At 35.4% G+C, this 20,304-nt stretch overlaps 2 protein-coding genes across 5 annotated transcripts; both read right to left on the minus strand.

Annotated features, from left to right (window-relative positions):
• Positions 1–38: 38 nt before the first annotated feature.
• Positions 39–8,051, minus strand: LOC125650044 (arrestin domain-containing protein 3-like). 4 transcript variants are annotated; one of them, XR_008802811.1, is made up of 9 exons: positions 7,745–8,050; positions 4,782–4,928; positions 3,614–3,834; positions 3,124–3,306; positions 2,092–2,274; positions 1,464–1,638; positions 606–745; positions 466–529; positions 39–136 (listed from the first exon to the last, which is right to left on the minus strand). XR_008802811.1 is itself a non-coding variant. In XM_056164532.1 (9 exons), exons 1-7 carry the CDS (start codon positions 7,860–7,862, stop codon positions 621–623), a joined length of 1,152 nt encoding a protein of 383 aa, XP_056020507.1. In that variant the 5' UTR covers positions 7,863–8,051; the 3' UTR covers positions 39–136; positions 514–529; positions 606–620. The 4 variants fall into 4 exon arrangements, 2 of the variants coding, with proteins under 2 accessions (XP_056020507.1, XP_056020506.1); XM_056164532.1 differs by having other exon boundaries at positions 514–529; positions 7,745–8,051; XR_007360879.2 differs by having other exon boundaries at positions 466–745.
• Positions 8,052–14,345: 6,294 nt separating this feature from the next.
• LOC125652240 (uncharacterized) lies at positions 14,346–19,425 on the minus strand. Its single transcript, XM_048881282.2, has 5 exons — positions 15,401–19,425; positions 15,161–15,226; positions 14,861–15,070; positions 14,675–14,764; positions 14,346–14,594 (listed from the first exon to the last, which is right to left on the minus strand). The coding sequence occupies exons 1-5, from the start codon at positions 18,165–18,167 to the stop codon at positions 14,452–14,454; spliced, it is 3,276 nt and encodes a 1,091-aa protein (XP_048737239.2). The 5' UTR covers positions 18,168–19,425; the 3' UTR covers positions 14,346–14,451.
• Between the last annotated feature and the right edge of the window lie 879 nt (positions 19,426–20,304).

Genomic DNA, 20,304 nt, shown 5'->3' on the forward strand with positions numbered 1-20,304 from the left:
TTGTATCAGCATGTATCTATGTTACATGAAAACAATACTACAATTGCCTATATTTTATTCCTTGTCTCGTTCACTTAGATGATAGATGCATGATTGTATAGTAGGTCCTGCAATGACAGCAAATTCCCATACACAACTGGAAGAAAAATTATGACATTATTGATACCCTGAACATCAAAAGAAAATGCATGTAGTATGACAAATAGACATGTGTTACATATTTATATAATTTATATTCTTGAATTTAAGAGAGAGAAAATTATCATCACATATGTACAGTATGCATGTTATTATGCATATTTTTAAACATCTACTGATGGATTAATGGTGTGTTTGTAACTGCCCAAAATGAAGAAATTGTAGTGTGTATATATATGCTAAAGCAAAAAACAGATTAGAATAAGAAATCTTCCATTTCATTTACATATTCATATGCATACACAGACATAATGGTGAAACATGTACTCAGTATAGCACTGTTCAGAAGAAATCATAATATCCTGTGGCTGTGACCTGTTCAGTATATCACTCAGTCCAGATGTAATCACTCAGTCCAGATGTAATCATTCAGTCCAGATGTAATCACTCAGTCCAGATGTAATCATTCAGTCCAGATGTAATCACTCAGTCCAGATGTAGTAAGGATAGATGGGAGTGAAGTGATGGTCCCCCTTCATGTCCTCTGGGTCATCTTTCTCTTTGATACAGATGCCTCCCAATCTGGACTCCATGTAGGTTAATGACACTGTAACAGATTCAATATGTCTCCATGAAAATCTTACCCATTTGAATTATTTAAAGGACTTCTTTCAACTGATGATGAAAAGTTGGAGCACCTGAGATTGAGAATGCCTCACTTGTGAACATCAGGAATTGCATTTTTATTTAACATTTTGGATTACATACACTTACAAAAATGGTGGGGACGAACAATTTGGACTTGTTATAAACGTAATTCATTATAATATATAAAACAAGTTCATAATTTTATTTTAAAACTACAGGGAAGGAAAATCACTTTGCTGTAAATGTGAATTCATGATATAAGCATCTTCACTGTAACCGTGCTTTACTGTGTATGTGTGTGTGTGTATATATATATATATATATATATATATATATATATATTGGGTTTTTTTAAAACCAGTGTCCGGTATAAGATATTAAAAGAAATAGAATAAACAGTACACAAAGTTAAAATTTCTACACATTTTTACCCAACTATTTTAAAATGTAACGCCTGAGGATAATAAAATGAAAGCGCTTGCGTTAAAATTTTGACTTTGTGTACTGTTTATTCTATTTCTTATAATATATATATATGATATGATATGAAATGAATACAGTGCTGGAAAAATTGTTAAATACCTTTATTTTCATACCTCAGATATGTGAAGTAGAGAAAAATTTTTATTTTAAAGTAATAATTCTTGTACATTGAATGGGATTTTTTTTTAGCTCACCTGAATATTGCTCTGAAGAAGTTTGGGATGACGTAGATCGATGACTTTGTGACCTCGAGTCATATCGAGGTGAATTTGGGATGGGTCGCATAGTAGAACGTAATGGTACAGTTCCAACTATAATTTCTAATGGCAAATACATCTCAAAAGATGGTCCGACTGCATCTACTCGCAGCTATAAACAAAGTCAACATGGTACATGCATAATAATAATGCTTGTCTTTTGAAGTTGGATAGATTGGGTGAAATGTTAGAACTTATTAAAAAAAATACCATCCCAGAACTAGAAGTGGTTAAACAATAATCATATTTGTTTCTGAACATTGATTTTTATAATCAGAACAATTGTCAATAAATTTTCCCCCACATTACATAATAACTATGTGTTTATATACTACAAATTAAAAATGTTTGCTATTGCACAATTTATGTTACAAGACGCTAAATTATCAGGAACCAAAATTATTTGACAATGGACAAGTTTAATACATGTAAATGTAATATATATACACATATATACATATTGGATTTGATAGGGAACCAACAATGTGATATCAACGCGTTTCTTGTTATGGAGGTTACACTAAGAACGAGCGGCATCTATTGACAGATTTTTAAGTCCAAATACCTCTAGTTTGTATTGGATATCAATAATGTTACATCCGAATAGAAAGCTGGGAGGAAGTGCAGGGAGGGGGATCCCTTGGTCTGCCCTCGTGCTGGTAGCACCCCGGGGTACAGATCCATGAACGATCTTGTCTATCTCTGTGCTCACTGTTCGAGATTCATCATGGCTGTGAAAATTTGTTGTCTGTAAAAAAGAAAGTCTAGCAATTGAGGAAGGATTTAATAAACAGTAAATACTTTTACAACAATTTAAGATATCCTATGGCTACTTGTATGTCGCTTAGACGCTTCCTTGAGTGATCGTATTTTCCCATGTAAAACATTAAATTCTTAAATCTCAATAGTGGCCCCATCCTGATCCCGAGGGTCAAGGTCTTGAAGAGTTTACCTGCGTTATGTTTGCATACGACTTTTACATACTGTACCCTTGTTGCTCTTCAGAAGTTTCAAAGTAATTTCCTAGAGATTTCAGAGGACACGTAGTCTGGATATCAAAATCAAGAGTGTGAAAAAATCTCTAATTTTGAGTCACCTTGACCCTACTGTTCTTTTAAAAGATTTTTTAGTTATTACTTACCTTCTTTATCCCTACGAAAATTTTTGATCCTATCGCGAATTAAGACGAGGTGCTTGCATCTTAATTTGAGAAATTGTACCTTTGTGGTTCTTGAGAGGATCTATAAAGATTTTTTTCTATATTGTAGTATTTAAACTTTGATCCTTTTTCTGGTCTCGTCTTTATAAGGTATCTTTCGTACAATTTTGGCTTTACTGGTTCAGTGATTCTTGAGAAGACTTTTTTCAACACGCACCCTGTTCCCACTTATTCTTACTTATCTCTCTTTAGAAAGGGGAAATGGTTCTTCATTTTAACAAAGTTTAATTTTCTTACCGCAAGGAGTTTAGTTGAATTTAGGCAAGTGGTACTTGAGCAGACGTCGAAAATGTGAAGTTTACCGACAGACCGACGGACAAACTTCGATGACACAAGCTAATAACACAACAGAAGTCATGAAATAATGTTGTAACCTACCATTTTGAGTGTTATGGACGAACTTGCTATTTTCCGACGCGAAAGATTTTCAATTTCCACCGTTAAAGGAATTATGTCTCCTGGAACGAAGCCCCTTCTTGGGAGCGACAGATAAGCACTAAGAGGGCCCGATGTACAACACAAACAGCAGATATTTTTGGTTACAGTCATGCCAATTGGGGACTGAAATGAAAAAAAAACCAAATCTTTTAGTCAGCATTAGTCAGTTACGCGTTAATTCGCGAAAGTTACGCGTTATATCGCAAAAATTTCACGTTAATTCGCGAGGGTTTTGCGTTAATTCGCAATAGTTACGCGTTAATTCGCGAAAGCTTTACATTAATTCGCAAAAGTTTCGCGTTATAACGCGAAAACTTTTTTTTCAGCTACGAAAATGAGCTCAATGGGCTTTCGTAGAATTCATTTGATCGTAAAGTTTTATTTTTATAAACTCCATTTCATCTGCAATTTCTGCTCACCACATACTTACATCTATTTGAGGGAAAGTGTTCAAGTCCAACGGGCCAATCACAGAAAACGCTGTTTTAGTCACGTGAGAGAATCTCTTAGGTTTTTCAATGGTCCCTTTAATGGTGTATCGTATGTGACCGTATTTCCCCTCAAAGGAAGAGGGGAGGTTTTGAGGAAGTTGGAACTGAAAGGGGTAGCAGTAGTTTCCTCGCAATAGAGTGATCTTCGGAGCATTATTGTCTTCAAATATAAAAAATCAAGTATTTTGAAATGAATCAATACAGTAAAACCAAATTATTAAAGTCATGATAAGATTAGAGCACTTCAAATGTGGGAGAGCTTTCTGTGATAGCAATATTAAGTATTTCTTAATGGCCTAACTTTTTGTATTTACTGCCCTTACATTGGAAGTTGGGGGCGTGCTTAAGGTATTCCATGTATAATGAAAGGATAATGAACAATTTTGAAGGATTTAGATCAACATAAAAGTTTATTGTTAAATAATGATGAAAGCGAAGCAGATGAAATTCACATGACTGGTAAATGATTAGAAGCTGACCTTTTTGCACTTAACATTTTTTGGAAGAGTTGTCTGCCCTTTGTAAAATTAAGAAAAATATACTTTTCTAAAAATGTGTGTGGTCAATGATTAATTTTATTTCATATTTTCATAAAAAGAAAGTGTATGCAACTTTCTACCAAGAGATTAGTATGAAAATATAATTTGTTTTTAAAATATTGTAATAAAACATGCTTTTCCCATATACTTCAATGTTAAATTCTAGGTGAAATAAATCAAGCAGTAAACAAAATTTTGAAAATTCCTATGATGGATTATTTTTATTTGATGAACCCTTCAAAATGATACCATGATTACAAATATTCCACCATCCATTTATTAGATATGAAATATGGTCATTATGCATTGAATACCTTAAGCCTAAGATCATATAGTATTAACAAACAGGGTATAGTAAAGATCTTTATTATGTGCTGAATTTTAACATTAATTCAGCAGGATATTCAATTAATGCGCGCAATAATTCAGAATTGGAGATATCAGTAATCATTTGTAGAGATGTTGCGCGCATCAAATTATTTGATGATATTTTCATCTTCAATTATTTGAGTTAAGCGCTCCATAGAGATTACACATGTTTATCATAGTAACCAGGCAATAAAGATACCATTATTCCCCAAAAGTGTAGATGTGAAATCAAAATATTCCTCGTGAGCCGAGTGATGACGTGTAGGGGTCTGCAATGGAGCCGGACCACGCATACGCTGATCAGTCCAGTGGACAAAGGCCTCGCCTTTAACATATACCCTGATGCCTGAAATAAAACCCACTAATAAGTGACATATTCCACGCCTATCTGAATTTTAATCAATATATAGATAAAAATTGGAAAAATACTCTATCTGTACATGTATATATAAATACACAGGTATCTTAATTTTAATCAGTAAATTATAAAACTAAAACTCTCTCTCTCTCTCTCTCTCTCTCTCTCTCTCTCTCTCTCATTAGATTTTTCATCATATATATACACGGATACAAATGACACGTAGCGCCGACACAATGTCTATCCCCCATTGTCTTTAGGATCAGAAATATTCTGACCCATTTAATTGAAAAGATAGATATTTATGTAACCATTAAATCCTTGCACCAAAGGGAACATTTTCAAGAAATTTCTTGCTCGTCGCTTTTCTTCGACATTGTCAACAAACGTCAACGTCATGACGTTATTTGCAAGGATTTTGTAAGAAACAATGAGCTATTTTTAACTTGCTCTTAAGCCAGGAAAAATTTATGTGTTCCGACAATGGTACATTTACTTTGATGAAATGAAGACAGAGCCGAATTTGATGCTTACAGTACCCAGCTCTTTTGATGCATTTCCAATACTGCGTATTTACAATGTATGATCTATACCCTTAGGAATTAGCATAACAAAATTCATCTCTGAGAATTAGCCTCTTGAGACGTTTGTATCAATGAAAATTTGTCATTATTCTATTGTTTAATACATAAAAGTTTATAGGGGCGGTAGATATAGATGATTTTCTAGATGAATATTAGTTCTAGCATGTCAATATCACCAGATTTTAACAAAGAGACCAGTAAGCTCAAATTAAACATGTAAAACGGTCATTCTCATTTTGGATAACCAAGAATTTTCACCAAGGGTGGAAAAAATAAGTCAACACAGCGCTGAGTGGAATTTGTTGTTTTTAGCGCTTTGGGGGGTATGCAACTGTTGTGGTTAACGGCGGGATTTTAAAATTAATTTTGCGGAAAGCGTCAGAGACTACGCGTATAGAATAGGATGTTAAATTCGCTGATGGTTTATCAAGTACGTATCAATTATATAACTTCAGAAACGGATATTAAAAGGAACTACTTTAATTATCTAAGACTTTCACCATCATTTGTTTTAAACAATGTGGTTTATAAGAAGCTTGGAATATTGATGGATATAAAAGAAAAGAATCATATAATTACCATCACACCACTCATTAATCTAAAAGTGGTGGTTCGATCTTCTGTCTTGGGACAACGACAAACAGACAGTAATGTATGATTAAATGTGATTAATGCATGCTTGTGATTTCCGTCGCAACACGAACGTTCATATTGATGTAACTGGGGGGGGGGGGGGGGTATGTTAACAGAAATATTCCGAATTTAGATGTTATTATCATTCAACTTCCAAGTTTTCTATTCGATCACGAAGTAAAAAGAAACCAGACAGCATAAATATAGCATAGGTGTACATATATGCTCAACTAACTTAGAATGAAATGTTTTAAAATCATCTATGAAATTCTTCACTCTTTCAGGTACGAAGCGGGGTGGGGTGGGGGGGGGGTATGTAACGTGCTTTTCCCGTTATTTAACATGCAAAGTCCTTTATTTTTACATGCAAAGTTGACTTCATTAGCTAGTTGCCACCTCCACTTCTCTTTATAGTAGAAGTGAATGGCAGTTAAAATGTGAACTTCAACCGATGCATTGAAACCGTGTAATGAAGCATTAACGTTTGCCCCCTCCCCGATTTAGGATTTTGAGGGTAGGCATCGTCGCTAGCCACGCTTACTGAGTACGAACGTAGTTAACGGAGATAATACGCTTCAGTTACGACAATGAGGTTAAGGCAGAATTAACCATATTAATTTTATATCTTTACTTATCAAGATTTGCAGACAATCTTCTCCAACTACCCCCACCCCCACCCCACCCACCCCGCATTGAAAAGTTCTTCACACTATGAGTAGAGTATTGTGGTTCATCAGTCAGTGACAATTCTAGCAAAATGGTCAATAAAATAAACAGAAATAAGGTTGAAGAAAATCAAATTTATATACATGTACTTTTAAATTATTTGCGAATATTCACTAATTCAACATAGATAATTTAATATAACATATATGCATGTAAATCTAGGTTGTTTTCTTGTCATCAAGGATTACAGACAGACAGAAGCTAATATAAGTGACATAAAATGCCGGGGCATTAAACAAATAACTCTAGAGGGACATCTAGTGTGGGATTTCTTACAGGAGATAAGAGCCATCAATCTTCGTTGGAGTTCCCTAAGGAATTATTTAGTATACAGTCAATTAGTTTTCCGGGGCTTGCTGTAGATCTAGCCATAAAAAAAACAACTTACAAAATGACTGCACCATCTTGCACGCGTTACAGAAGATATCAAACTGAAGAGCAACGGAGAAAACATTTTCTGCAAGTTTCATTAGGAAAAGTAACGCATCAAATGTAATGAACGAAACAGGCGAAATTGATGTCTCTATGAGGAGGTACATGTATCTCGTATGAATACACGAACATGCGACTGGTTCCATGAAACCGGTCGTGTAATGTGTGTAATTATAATGACTCACTTATGCGATATCAAGTCCATAGTCACGTTCTTTTTTTTATCGCAAAAAATTACATTAATTATTACTGCGAAAATTTAACTACATAAAGGCAAACTTTTGAACAAGATTCTTAGTCATGCACTATCACACCAACTGGATATTAAAAAGTCGAAAAGGTTATAGTGTTTCAGCAATATTTAGACACAGCACTTTAATTACTGTACTTGTTCTGCATGTAGCTCATAAATATAGTTAAAATACTTACACTGCAGATTTAACGGTTTGTCAACTTCAACATTAAGATATCCCTGGACATTTTGTCCTGCAGAGTATATCGCCACTGAATTCCCAAAATTAATATAAAATCGTGCAAGTTTAGGCATACTTCATTAAAATCGCCGTCTTGTGTTCCATGAATGTAAACATGAGCTGTGTGGTGTTTCGCTTACTCCTGCTGCTGTTGTAAATTTGTCGGAGATAACAAACGATCGCTGAAAACGTCTGCCAGATGATCCAGCGTGCGTGGCCAAGGCTAGACAGACGACAGAAGTTCCATAACCTTCTCTATCGTTTGATCAATCCTTTCCTCACTCTCTCTAACTTATCCAAGTGTTCTAATTATAGGATGTACAATTTGAAAATTAGTTAACTACACTACCACAAGATTTACTGTATAATTTTTGTCGCTTTAGATGCAGTAGCCATAAATTGCCAATTGAATCTGGCAGGTTTTTAAGTATTGATAGGTCTGAACGATTATGTACTCTTCGTAACAAACTAGAATTAGGCGATGATCATCTGTACTTATTTTCTTCATGAAAGGTGTAGATTCTTGCCAAATCGCATAACTGATTGTCGAAATACTATTAGCTATAGTGAAGTAATAAACTGCAAATACAAATAGGCCTATACTATGATAGGACTTGCCAAATTTATCAAATAAGTACTGTCCATATTTTATGATATTACCTTCCTATTGTGTTTCGTTCATTGTGTTCAACATTGTTGTTGTTGTTTTTACCTTTTTTGTACTATTATGCTCCATGTGGAGCCTTTGTTGAAATAAAGTTTCAAGTCTCTCTCTCTCTCTCTCTCTCTCTCTCTCTCTCTGTACTTTGAACATTTGAAGAGGGTGTTCTAAGTTTTAAGAACCTGTGCCCAATCCTTTTGTCTTTAATATCTTGACAATAAAATATGTCCAATTCAACATCTGAAGAAGAAAAAGATCTGCTTATAATTTTCATAATTTATCGGATATTGATTCATATCTCATGTATCCAAAACGTCCAATATATTCTCCGAGATCAAATTGTTTCGTATTTCTATCGGTGTATAAAACGTCCATTATTCTATGAGATCAAATTGTTTCGTATTTCTATCACAGTGTAAACATTTTATTTCTCACTGAATTATCTTAGACTACAATTCCTGAACACATGCTGACTACATGTGGACTTCAAAGAGTGGCGGAGTTATATCAGAATTCAGTCACAGTCACTGGTTGGTCTAAGTTATACAAGAGTAAAGTTTATGTCAAGGTCAAGTCATAGTTCTAAACAAGAACGACCACTCAAACTACCATAACTTTGGTAAAGCCATAATTCAAAAAGACGAATCTGTTAAGAGCTGTGTGTTAGGCTGAAATATGCTAAAGAACATGTAAAAGATCAAAGCAGATGGATATTGTACTAGGCTACAGATCTGATGTTAAAAATGCCAAAAAGACCAACAATGTCTCAAATCTGTAAACATTTCATTTTTAATGAAACATTAACCAACTGGGTATATGAAACTGAAAACTATAGCATATCTATTCTTAAAACGTTTTTGTTATGTAATCTTTTGTGTTTTTGTACATTATATAGCATAATAAAAGCAGTACATTAAATCACCTGTAACCGTACATTAAGTTGACAAAACTGCCGATTCTTGACTTAATGGACAGTATTTCCCCAACTTCAGGTATCCGATCCCTAAAAGCCTTTATTTTCACAAAAAGTCAATATCTGTGACACTAAATCTTTTGTGAAAACAAAATGCCTGATTTTTATTGAGATAAAAATGGCAGCGAGAGTAGATGATACCACATCTATTTATAGTGAATTAGATTTTTTTGTCAGAGTTATCTTCCTTTGTAGAAATGTAGAAAAAATCAAAATGTTTTCATAATTTCTATGGTGACCTTTACTTTTCTTCGCATATTTTGAAAGACCGTGGTAATAGGAATCTTTTCACCATGAACTTTCTTTGTTAAATTATATTTTAATTGACTCTATATGTCAGAAATGTGTTTCTCTCATAGGGATTAATGTAAATCTCTATAACAGATATTTCTTATATGCCTTGTCAATTTTGAAAGTTCTTTTGGTGAATTACTGTGTATGTTAATTATCTTTCATTTGATACAAAAAATTTCATTTCATAACAATTAATTATTGGAATTTTTTTTAGGGGTTTTATGGATCGGTCACCTTAATGTACTGTTACAGGTAACTTAACGTCCAGGTTTTTTAAAATGTTGAAAGCAAGAAAAATACATAAAACGCATTTTTTTTCTCTGGAACCCAAGAGGTTTGAAAAAGAATTTTTTTTTTATTTTAATGCACACTTACGCATAGATATCAAACATTTGTGTATGAAGTTTTCAACAATAGATCGTCTTGCGAAATGACACATGCATAATAATTTCACAACATGTACATCAAGAAGTTTTCTTAACAATAAACAAAACGTTTCATCCTTTCCACACAAGTTTACACGAATGCTGGCCATGGTAGATCCATTCTATGAATGTTTGAAAATATATTCAACATATCATCTTTTTTGGATCAAAATTTCATGAGAAAGACATATCTCCTGATGAAATGCTAATCTTACTAGATGCACTGCAGGCGGGAGCATATTAAGGACAGGAACCACAACTTTTCATCTTTTTCATACACTTGCCATCGTCTGAATCCATTTTTCTCCATTCGATGAGGACATCTTCACTCATGAAAGTTTACTTGGGAAGTAGTCAGAATCACAATACACCTTTATTTTTACCCCCTTTTTTTGATTGTGTTTTGAAATGCCTGACCCATTCCCCAGACAATCGGTGTGTTACATAATGATCATCACCCGGAACAGTTTAATAAGTTAACAATAGAGAAAATGTTTTAAGTAGGATAAAGTCATCAAACTGTCCATTCTGTAAGAGAAAAAAAAGTAATGCCCCCTTTGGACTTCGAACAGTTCTTTCTCTCACAAAATGGACAGTCTTTTTAGAATAAATATAATAAAACGGTTTGTCATAGAAAACACGGCGTCATCTTATGCAAGAACTGGGAGATTTACAGAGGTCATCAATATGGTTTGTTGTAAAAACTTTGGAATAGTCCATTATTTTGAATACTTCAAAGGCCAAGACCACATAAAACGTTGCAATATTTGATATTTTCCTTTTGTATAGTAAAACAAACTATTTACAATGTACATGTACAACATGTATATTTTTCCTTTTGTATTGCACAATATTTCATTTGTATTGTAGGACTTTTCATTTATATTCTATGATGTTTCATTTGAATCTGAGAGATTGTTTATTTTGGTTTGTTACAAAGAATTTCATAGGTTTCGATTTTCAAGCCATACATTAAATCTTTTTTCATACTCCTGAAACATACCTATCATATCGAACTCGTGTTTAGTCCTGCGCGGAAATAGGGGACTGGTGGGCATCCGGAACATCTTGCACGTTTTCCACACGATACAGGCCAAAACTTGACCAAACCTTCTTATGATGCAATGCAAACTAGATGCTGTCACAAAACAGTGATACCCAGCACGTAAGTGTTTGCCTGTCATTCTACCACGGTTATTGCAAAGATCAAAAGAATGTCGCGGTCATTATTCTGCGATATACTTTCATACGTAATAACCGATTATGAAAAAACTGATACACGTCTCGCTTGCACTTGGTGTTTTGCTAATACAACAATAAAGTCGATAACCGATAATTCAATTTTATAATCATAAAATTAAGCAATACATGTACATGTTGCAAAACAAATTTATGAATGACTGAAGAACATTTGCCGTTCAGTATAAATAAATCGTCTGCACTCCGAGATCGATACACATGTAAACCTCCAACACAAATATAGGTAGTGGTTGCTCTTCACCAAACGCTCGGTATCAATAGAAGTGAGGATCTCGGGTCTTTCGGGTATTACTTTAACAAGAGTACCACAAACGGTACATAATACGCCCGTGAAAAGGCTTACATAGGGTGTTTCTCTTAAGCCATAATTTGTACAACTTTGCTTCAGGTAGTATTACCATCATCAGGCGGTGACATACTTTCTCTGTATAATATGAATACAGTGCCTTAGCTTAAAACTGTGACAGGAGGTAGATAGACAAACCAGGAGTTTTGTGTGTAAATTATTTCCCCAAAGTCAACCTATTTCAGCAACCTGTAAATATTCAAAATGTCAAAGAAAATTAAAAATTGTTGAGAATCAAAATCCTTGCACTATGCACATCTTGAAGTTATTTATAAATACCCTAGCTTCTAAACTGTGAGAGGGGGTATAATGACAAACCATGGTCTTATTCAAAATATTTCCTCAAAATGGACCAATTTCAACAACCTGTAATTTTCTTAAAAGTTGAAGAAAATCAAAATCCTTGTCACATGCACATCTTCCATACCCATACAAATACTCTGTAAAATAAGAAGGTTCACACTTGAAAACTGTGGAAGGAAAAATAAAAGACAACTCCTGTACTCTCTATTGTAATACCCTACACATAACAATAATTTTCAAATAAAGGGGCAAAACTCCTGCAAGAGAGGTCGAAATGGATCAAAATTGCAACATGATCTAGATTGATCCACAAAGAAGTTACTAAGCAAGTCTCAGCTTGAAATGTGACAGAGAAGTGAAAATAGAAACAAAAAACTCCGAACGGACAAACGGACGGACGTACAGACACCAATACGTCCCGTCTTAGACGGCCGTATAAAACCGGAGGCCCCCTGTTGCAACAGGCCTTGGCACGCTGAAGAACCCTCGTTGCTATGGCCTTGAGCGCTAAGCATGTCTATTTGTGGAACTTCACCTGCAGCTGGTGACGTCTCAATATGAGTGAAAAATTCTCGACGGGACGTAAAAAAATAAAATAAAATAATGAGTGATCTCCTATAGTGGCCCCACCTTACACCCGAGTCCCTGATTCAAAGTTGATAAAAATTGAATTTCAACTACCTGAAGATGCTTGCATATCAATATGACTAATCATGGTCCTGTTGTTGAGATGAATTTTAAAGATGTTTCCCTATATTTTTTATGTAAAACTTTGCGTCCTATACAGTGTATATCCCCATTAAAAACTTCAATCCCTTATTGTAGCCCAATCCTACATCCGGGGGCCACAATTTGAAATAACTTGAATCTGCACGACCTGTAATTCTTTCCTATATATCCACATGTAAAATTTCAATGCCCTGTTGTGCTCCCACCCTACTTCCGGAGATCACAATTTGAACGAACTTGAATCTGTATCCTGGGGAAGCTTGCATATTAATATAACTAGTCATGGACCTGTTGTTTTTTTCCTACATAATTTGATACCCTATTGTGAACCCACCCTAACCCCGGGTACCATCATCTGAACAAACTTGAATCCTCACTATGTCAGGAAGCCTTCATATAAATTTCCACTTAAACTTTGGCCCAGCTATTCTTGGTGAGAATATTTTTAAATAACCTATACTATTTTTGCGTTTTTTAAAATTATCTCCCATTTGAAGAAAGCAGAGCCCTTTACTTGAACAAACTTTAATTTGTACCAAGTTTGATTGAAAAACAGTTTACAAACAGACGAACGCCGGATAACATGTTATCAGAAAAGCTCACCTGAGCTGAAAGCTTTTCCAGTTCAAGTGAGGTAAAACAATAACTCTTACGTTGAATATTTTGTGCAAAGGCATTGAACATTAAAAAATAGCTGCAGGGAAAACATAAGCTAACAAGATGTGTCTGTGAAACACAAATGAGATGGCCAACGTCACAAGGACAAATATCTTGGTACCAGTAGAAAGATCTTGTCACAAGAAATGCTCATGCGCAATATGAAAGCTCTAATATAAATTTACCATTTAGAAGGTATGACGAATGTCATATTTTTTCAAGGTAGGTCAAACTCCAAGGCTAAGGTCACAGGGTCAAACATATTTGTTCTCACAGAAAGGTATTGTCACAAGAAATACTCGTGTGAAATATCAAAACTCTAGCACTTACTGTTCAAAATTTATTAGCAAGGTTAGAGTTTTCAAAAGGTAGGTCAAAGGTCAAGGTCATAGGATAAAAAATGTTACCCACAGAAAGGTCTTGCCACAAGGAATACTCATATGAAATATCAAAGCTCTAGTACTTACTGTTCAAAAGTCATTAGCAAGGTTAAAGTTTTCAAAAAGTTGGTCAAACTCCAAGGTCACAGGGTAAAAAATATTGGTACCCACGGAAAGGTATTGTCACAAGGAATACTCATGTGAAATATCAAGGCTCTATCACTTACTGTTCAAAAGTTATTAGCAAGGTTAAAGTTTCAGACAGAATTACAGAATGACAGACAGGACAAAAACAATATGCCCCCCCCTCCCCAGATCTTCGATCTCGGGGGCATAAAAACACGAGTGCTACTAAATTTTCAATCATACTACTAATACTGAGGGCTTGGGGGGAGAAAAACAGTGAGGTTTGCCGTTGGCCGGGGCTCGATCATAAAGCGATATCTGAACCGACTAAGCTACCTTGATGATATCAATCCGCCAAAGGATAAGACAAGATCCCCGAAAAAAATGAACTCAACTCAAACTGTATGAGTTAATTTCTGATTTATTCATTTCATAATAACGAAAAAAACACTGATATAAAAAACAACATATATATATAATCGCAAAATGAATGGTGTAAAGTCATTTATTTATACGTCTGCTACAAGTGTTTGCGTGGCTCTCTTGTCGCGGTTGAGTGACTTCATGTTTTTCAATATGGAGGATATGGTTTCCTGGTGATGTTGGTCATGCGAATGATTAGATAACGTACTTGCAATACTTATTGTATCATCTGAAAATAAAGCAGTGCAGACTCAAATTTAAATCGAAGAGGTAACCATGAAAACGATTAACATTTAACATTGCTATTACCTTTGGTACTGACACAGCATGCTCCAGGGTATGATTTAGGAAGAATGTTAATCATTTCTGAACCTTCATGTGTTATTTCATCGGATGGCACTTAAATGATAAAACAATAATAATAAATCAATCCACGGAAAAACAAAACAAACAAAAAATACTCAATGCACTTTAGCTGAGAAAACCCTTTCTCACCTCTCGGACTCTTTCGTTTACCAGAAGACGACCTGGTAGGTGGTCTATCATCAAGCGAGTCCCATGACTCCTGGTGGTTTCCGGGGATAGAAGTCTGTGTGCGTCTGGGTGATTGCATGGGAGACGTTTGTAATGATTTGAAACTCTGTCGAGGAGAGTTACTCTCAAAAGAACTCCACTGTCCGCGCATTGTTCTGGAACCACTGAAACCTGCAGAAATAGTTCGAGACACTTAGATGCTTTATAAATTTGAATACAGAAAAAATATCACAGACACTTTTGGAAACGCCTTTCAATTACCATTTCTTGATGGAGTTCGTCTTACTGGTGTAGGAGGGGCGGATTCTGTTTGTATGGTATCATCGACTATTTCAAAAGAGTTAAAAGTTTAAATGAATTAAAAGTTTAGCCATAGAAACACTCATCAAAGACAAACTAATAACTAAATAGATTAAAATTCAAGTTTGCGTATGACAAACAATTTTCTGAGTAATTATATCAAATGTCTCATTTATTAATCCGTTTAAAGAAATTGCTAACCATTCATTGGCTTCCGGTTAGGAACGTTTAAACATACACAGGCATTGTTTGGAGTTCGAAACCAGCATTTGGTTTCGTTGTCAGCATCATCATTTCCTTCCAGGTGTGATGAAATAGAGTCATCCAATCTTGCACGACTTGAAATTTCTAAATCAATGATAGACCATTCCTGTTTGTACTCACGGATGACGTGTTCAAGCTTTTGTTTGAATATGTCGTCTGCTACATCATATTTGTCATCCCGGGGTCCAGAATAAAAGTTTGTCAAAAATATTATTGGTACAAGTCCTACTATAGTATATACTAGCAAATAACCCCACCATGGAAGACCGGGGTGTATAATTTTAATCAACAGAATCATAAGTAATATATAAAATGTCAAAAGGAGGGATTTTATCACGGCATTGTAGTAGTGGTTGGAAAGAGACCCTGGACAAGCAAAGTGGTTCATGTAGCAAGTCTGAAAAAAGAAATTCTTTGGGATACAGGGTTCACCTTTGTCATCCACAAACTGGACTAAGTGACGGGCCTTCCACTTTGGTATACCATTTTTGGTAGTGAAAACGTGGCACGCAGCGCACCTTCCGCATCCTCTGCCCGGTATCACTTGGTAAGAACGATTGGCGCTTGGAATCGTGTCGTCATGCAAATTCTTATTTATCAATGATCGTGTTTGTCTCTCAAGAAGAAAAGTCTGAACTTTATTGTTAAAATTCTGATATATTTCTTCGACGTGTTTAACGAAGATACTTGAATAAACGCAAATGAAAAGCATAATTAGAAAATACTGTGCCACGTGACGAATGTTGAAAATCAAACTGACTATGACTAAAATTATAATGTCCACAATGATAAAAGTAACATCTATGAAGATTGGAATAGCACAAACCAAGAATGTTAACCAACAAAAGCACATGATACACCACAAAAAACGGGCACGAGAAGATCTTGGAAACTTGGTGTCCTCCATAACTAACGAACAAACGTCAGATGATGGGAGGTTTAAAAACCCTCGGACATTTTTCTCACAAGTGTCCTTGGATAATTTCTCTTGCACGAGATCCTCCATATCACTGCGCTCGTCATCGTTGTTGGTTTTCTTCACACATTTCACAATTTCTCGTGTGTATCTCCACACTAGCTGTAGAAACACATTAAGACTAGACAACTTACAAAATAGAAGGACAATTACAACGATGAGCAATGATGCTAACTTTACCATGATCCATAGAAAAATGTGTATGGAGTTAACATCCGTCAAAGCATTGCTGGTGAAGGATCGAAGCAGAAATGACGCCGCCCAACTGGTTCCAACATGGGAGAAATGTTTAGAATATACCAGACTCCTTATAAAAATCCAAACAGTTCTTTTCCAAAATGTGTTATCTGTGACTACTTTCATGAATATTAGCATTAATAACGGCAAAAACCATATGGCAAAACATACTTGATACACAACGTAAAAACCGTGAATATAGAATAAAGACAGTAGTTTCGTGGAGTAAAACGGCAGTGATGTTGTCATGTTTATACTTCTAGCTGCTTCTAGTTTATTTTGAATGAATCCTTCCTCATAATTCCAATACATTGTGATAACAATTACTGGACTCCAGAACACAAAAAGGGTGAAAAACATTTGTATCAAATTTCGGGCGAGAGATTCCCACGTACTGTCCTTTGAAATTTTGCGTTTGCAGCAATTGTGCAGAGAAATATATTCGTTGTTTTCATTAACATATGAATGTTCGAACACTTTCTGTTTGCGTCCATGAACGTAACATTTGCACTGAAATAGTCGACGATAGAAAAAGGAGAAAAACCCGACAGGTGCCTTATTTCTCGAAACAACACGATCTGGATCCACTTTAAACCACACGGCCCTAAGCTTGAAGTTCTCCGTTTTACTCATCTCCATCTTCTCTACGATATCAGAAAGTCGGTCAAGATTTTCTCCAATCTTAATTCGATACTGATATCCACTAGAGGTATATTTTGTTCCGAGGTCAACATTTCGTAATTTAGATACATTAGGTGGAGGCGAAAAACGCTTTGTTACCGCAATTTCTAGCGGAGTTGTTAAAGAAAATATGAATTCTTTGTAGCAGTGGCGTTTCCTGTACAAAGATCTAGGAATAAAGCGCACACCCAAAATAACCAGAAATACCTTCAAAACAAAAACAATACTGAAGAAAACCTCTACTAAACCGCCTGTCTGTATTTCTTCACAAGATAAAGTCCCGTTTGAACCTCTTGTGCAGCAATCAAATAGTTCAACAGGAGACCCGGATATATTTTTAACTTCCTTGACACAAAGATAAAACGAGTCCGAAATATGGTCATGGACGCGTTGTAGTATCAGCTGTTGGATGGTCGCCCGAAAATCAGGATGCCGATATTCACCGAGACAGTTACTTGGATTCTCAAGAATCGAAAGCTCATTTGTTTGAAAAGAAGCGAACAACACCCACTGAGCCATTGGATTGAAAGGAGACAAGGAGAAGAAACTATTTCGAATTCCGTCTTCACGAACCAGGAACCAGTCGGTGGAGCTATTGGTTAGTTGGCTACGGTACAACTTGACCTTTAAGCCTTCAACATCACCGTGTTTCAGCATCCGAAGAGAGCTCAGAGTAAATCCTTGTAAGATCTTGGATACACAAGGCGCAACATCATCGCGAGTTGTGTTTGCTTCGGAGTTGGACAAAGCTTTCCCATACCAAGAAAACAATGCACTTAAAACCAAGAAAAACGAAATTCCACGAAGCATTTTCTGGTTATCTTCTCCGTCAGCAATCCAACAACCCAAAAATGACTTGTAATCGGTGAAATGCAGTACATGCAAGAAATTGACTTAACATTTATTGTTCTTAATCAGGCCTGAATGTGTCGTTGACAGAATGTAAATTAATACCTAGATAATCTTTCAAGAGGTACACAAGACGAGCGATCAAGCGAAGCACTGATTGACTACCTAGTTTAAAAGTAAACCTATTTGTTTTAGACTGAACGGCAAATAATAATATCACAGCACATAATGCAGAACAATATTTCAACAACAGGACAATAGAGAGGGTTTAATCCTTCGTGAAGTACATTCATCGGCAAGTTCTTGTCGCAGACATGTTGTGCACTCTATTGCTCATATCCGCACTTCTTGTTTCTTTCTTTATCATTATTATTACAATGCATGTACTTCACATCCTATTTTGACATAAAAACTTAATTTACTGTATGCTTCTTAGTCTACAATATATATTGCAGCAACGCGATGAATCGCATTTATTACCGCTCGCATCGCTGTACATGTCCACCCACAACGCAATAAAACAACACGTATACGTCATCACACTGCAGTGTTCAGAGTGGTAGATGAAATGCATCCTGTGATACATAAAATCACTGAACAGACTCAGTTTGATGTCTCATCTAAGTACATCATTTCCCATAATCAGAAATAAATCAAAATGAGATCGCTGAGCCGTCAGAGTACAGTTCATCACAAAGAGCTGAGTGCAGTTTTTCCCCCTCACAAGTTCCTCATCAAACCATTACATTTCGACCCCAATCTAATAAAAATCAGACTTCTTAGATCCGCGCCGTATACTCTGCGTAATATATGCCTATTATAGCGATTGTGAGCGTATCCTAGGATCTGATTTAATTAGATTAATTTCGACCCCAAACCTGTCTATTTCAATCTCACAACTAACAAAATGTTTTCCACGTTTCCTCAAACAAGGGTTCTCCTGATGGCAAATCTTAAACACAAACGGAACCAATCATCTTCGACAAGTCTTGCAATCGAAAGCGCAAATGATGCTGTGATGATCTGTCAGTTCTGTACCATTATATGGAATACGGGCTTTCAAAATGCAATGCTTTAAGTCGGGTTTGCACTGTCCGAAAGCTAATCCTTCTCCCTGGGGAATTATGAGGCGTGTCTAGAGTTCGAAATCGGTTTCGCAAATTTGGTCTTCCCTAATGGTAGCAACTCTGCGTCTGCCAGTGCGGGGCCGATCTTTGATCAGTGGATTTAGTGGTACTGGTACGGCTCTAGAGAATGCCGTCTTCTTGATTATTCCTATTGCTTTAACTTAGCGTTTCGGAGCATGTCTGACTGTAACACCCCTATAGAACTTTCATGCTGATCGTTGGAAAGTTGTGGCATCTTGAAAAACGCAAAAAATTAGAAAATTTAAGATTTTTTTTTTCATATGGAGCGCCAAATAATATAAACTCAAATAATTTAAGACATCTTTAATTATTTGAAGATATCATCAATTCAATTGTTGCTCTCAACAATTCACTACGACGCGCGCATCAATGTGGTGGGATTACTGCTTGCAAATTTAATTTGGAGCTCGGTATAAATTATTTGATGATCTCTTAATTCAATTAAATATATCTTTGATTATTTACAAAGCTTTTGTATAAGGAATTAATGTGCGCTTATTAATTCTTTTAAAGAGAGCAACAATTCAATTAAAGAGATAACTGATTCAATGGTGGATACGTTGAATTGAAGATATCTCTAATTTTATATATATATATATATATATATATATATAGCTGCTATCTCTAAAAGAATTATTACGCGCATCAATTGAATTAATGATATCATTTATTCAATTGGAGATAGCAATAGAAGCGTGCTACAATTTAATTGTTGATATCATCAATTCATTGGAAGAGAGCAACACCATCAATTCAGCAGAATAATTAAAAGCATTAACATTTCAATTAATGCGCGCAAAAATTCAGAACTGAAGATACCATCAGTCATTTGAAGAAATTCTTAATTGAATTGTTGCGTGCATCAAATGAATTGATGATATCTTCAAATAATAAAAAGACATCTTCAATTATACGAGTTGAAGTTAATTTGGTGCTCCATACTTTCAGGA

The sequence above is a fragment of the Ostrea edulis genome, chromosome 5 (genome assembly GCF_947568905.1).
Source record: "Ostrea edulis chromosome 5, xbOstEdul1.1, whole genome shotgun sequence".
NCBI lineage: Eukaryota > Metazoa > Mollusca > Bivalvia > Ostreida > Ostreidae > Ostrea > Ostrea edulis.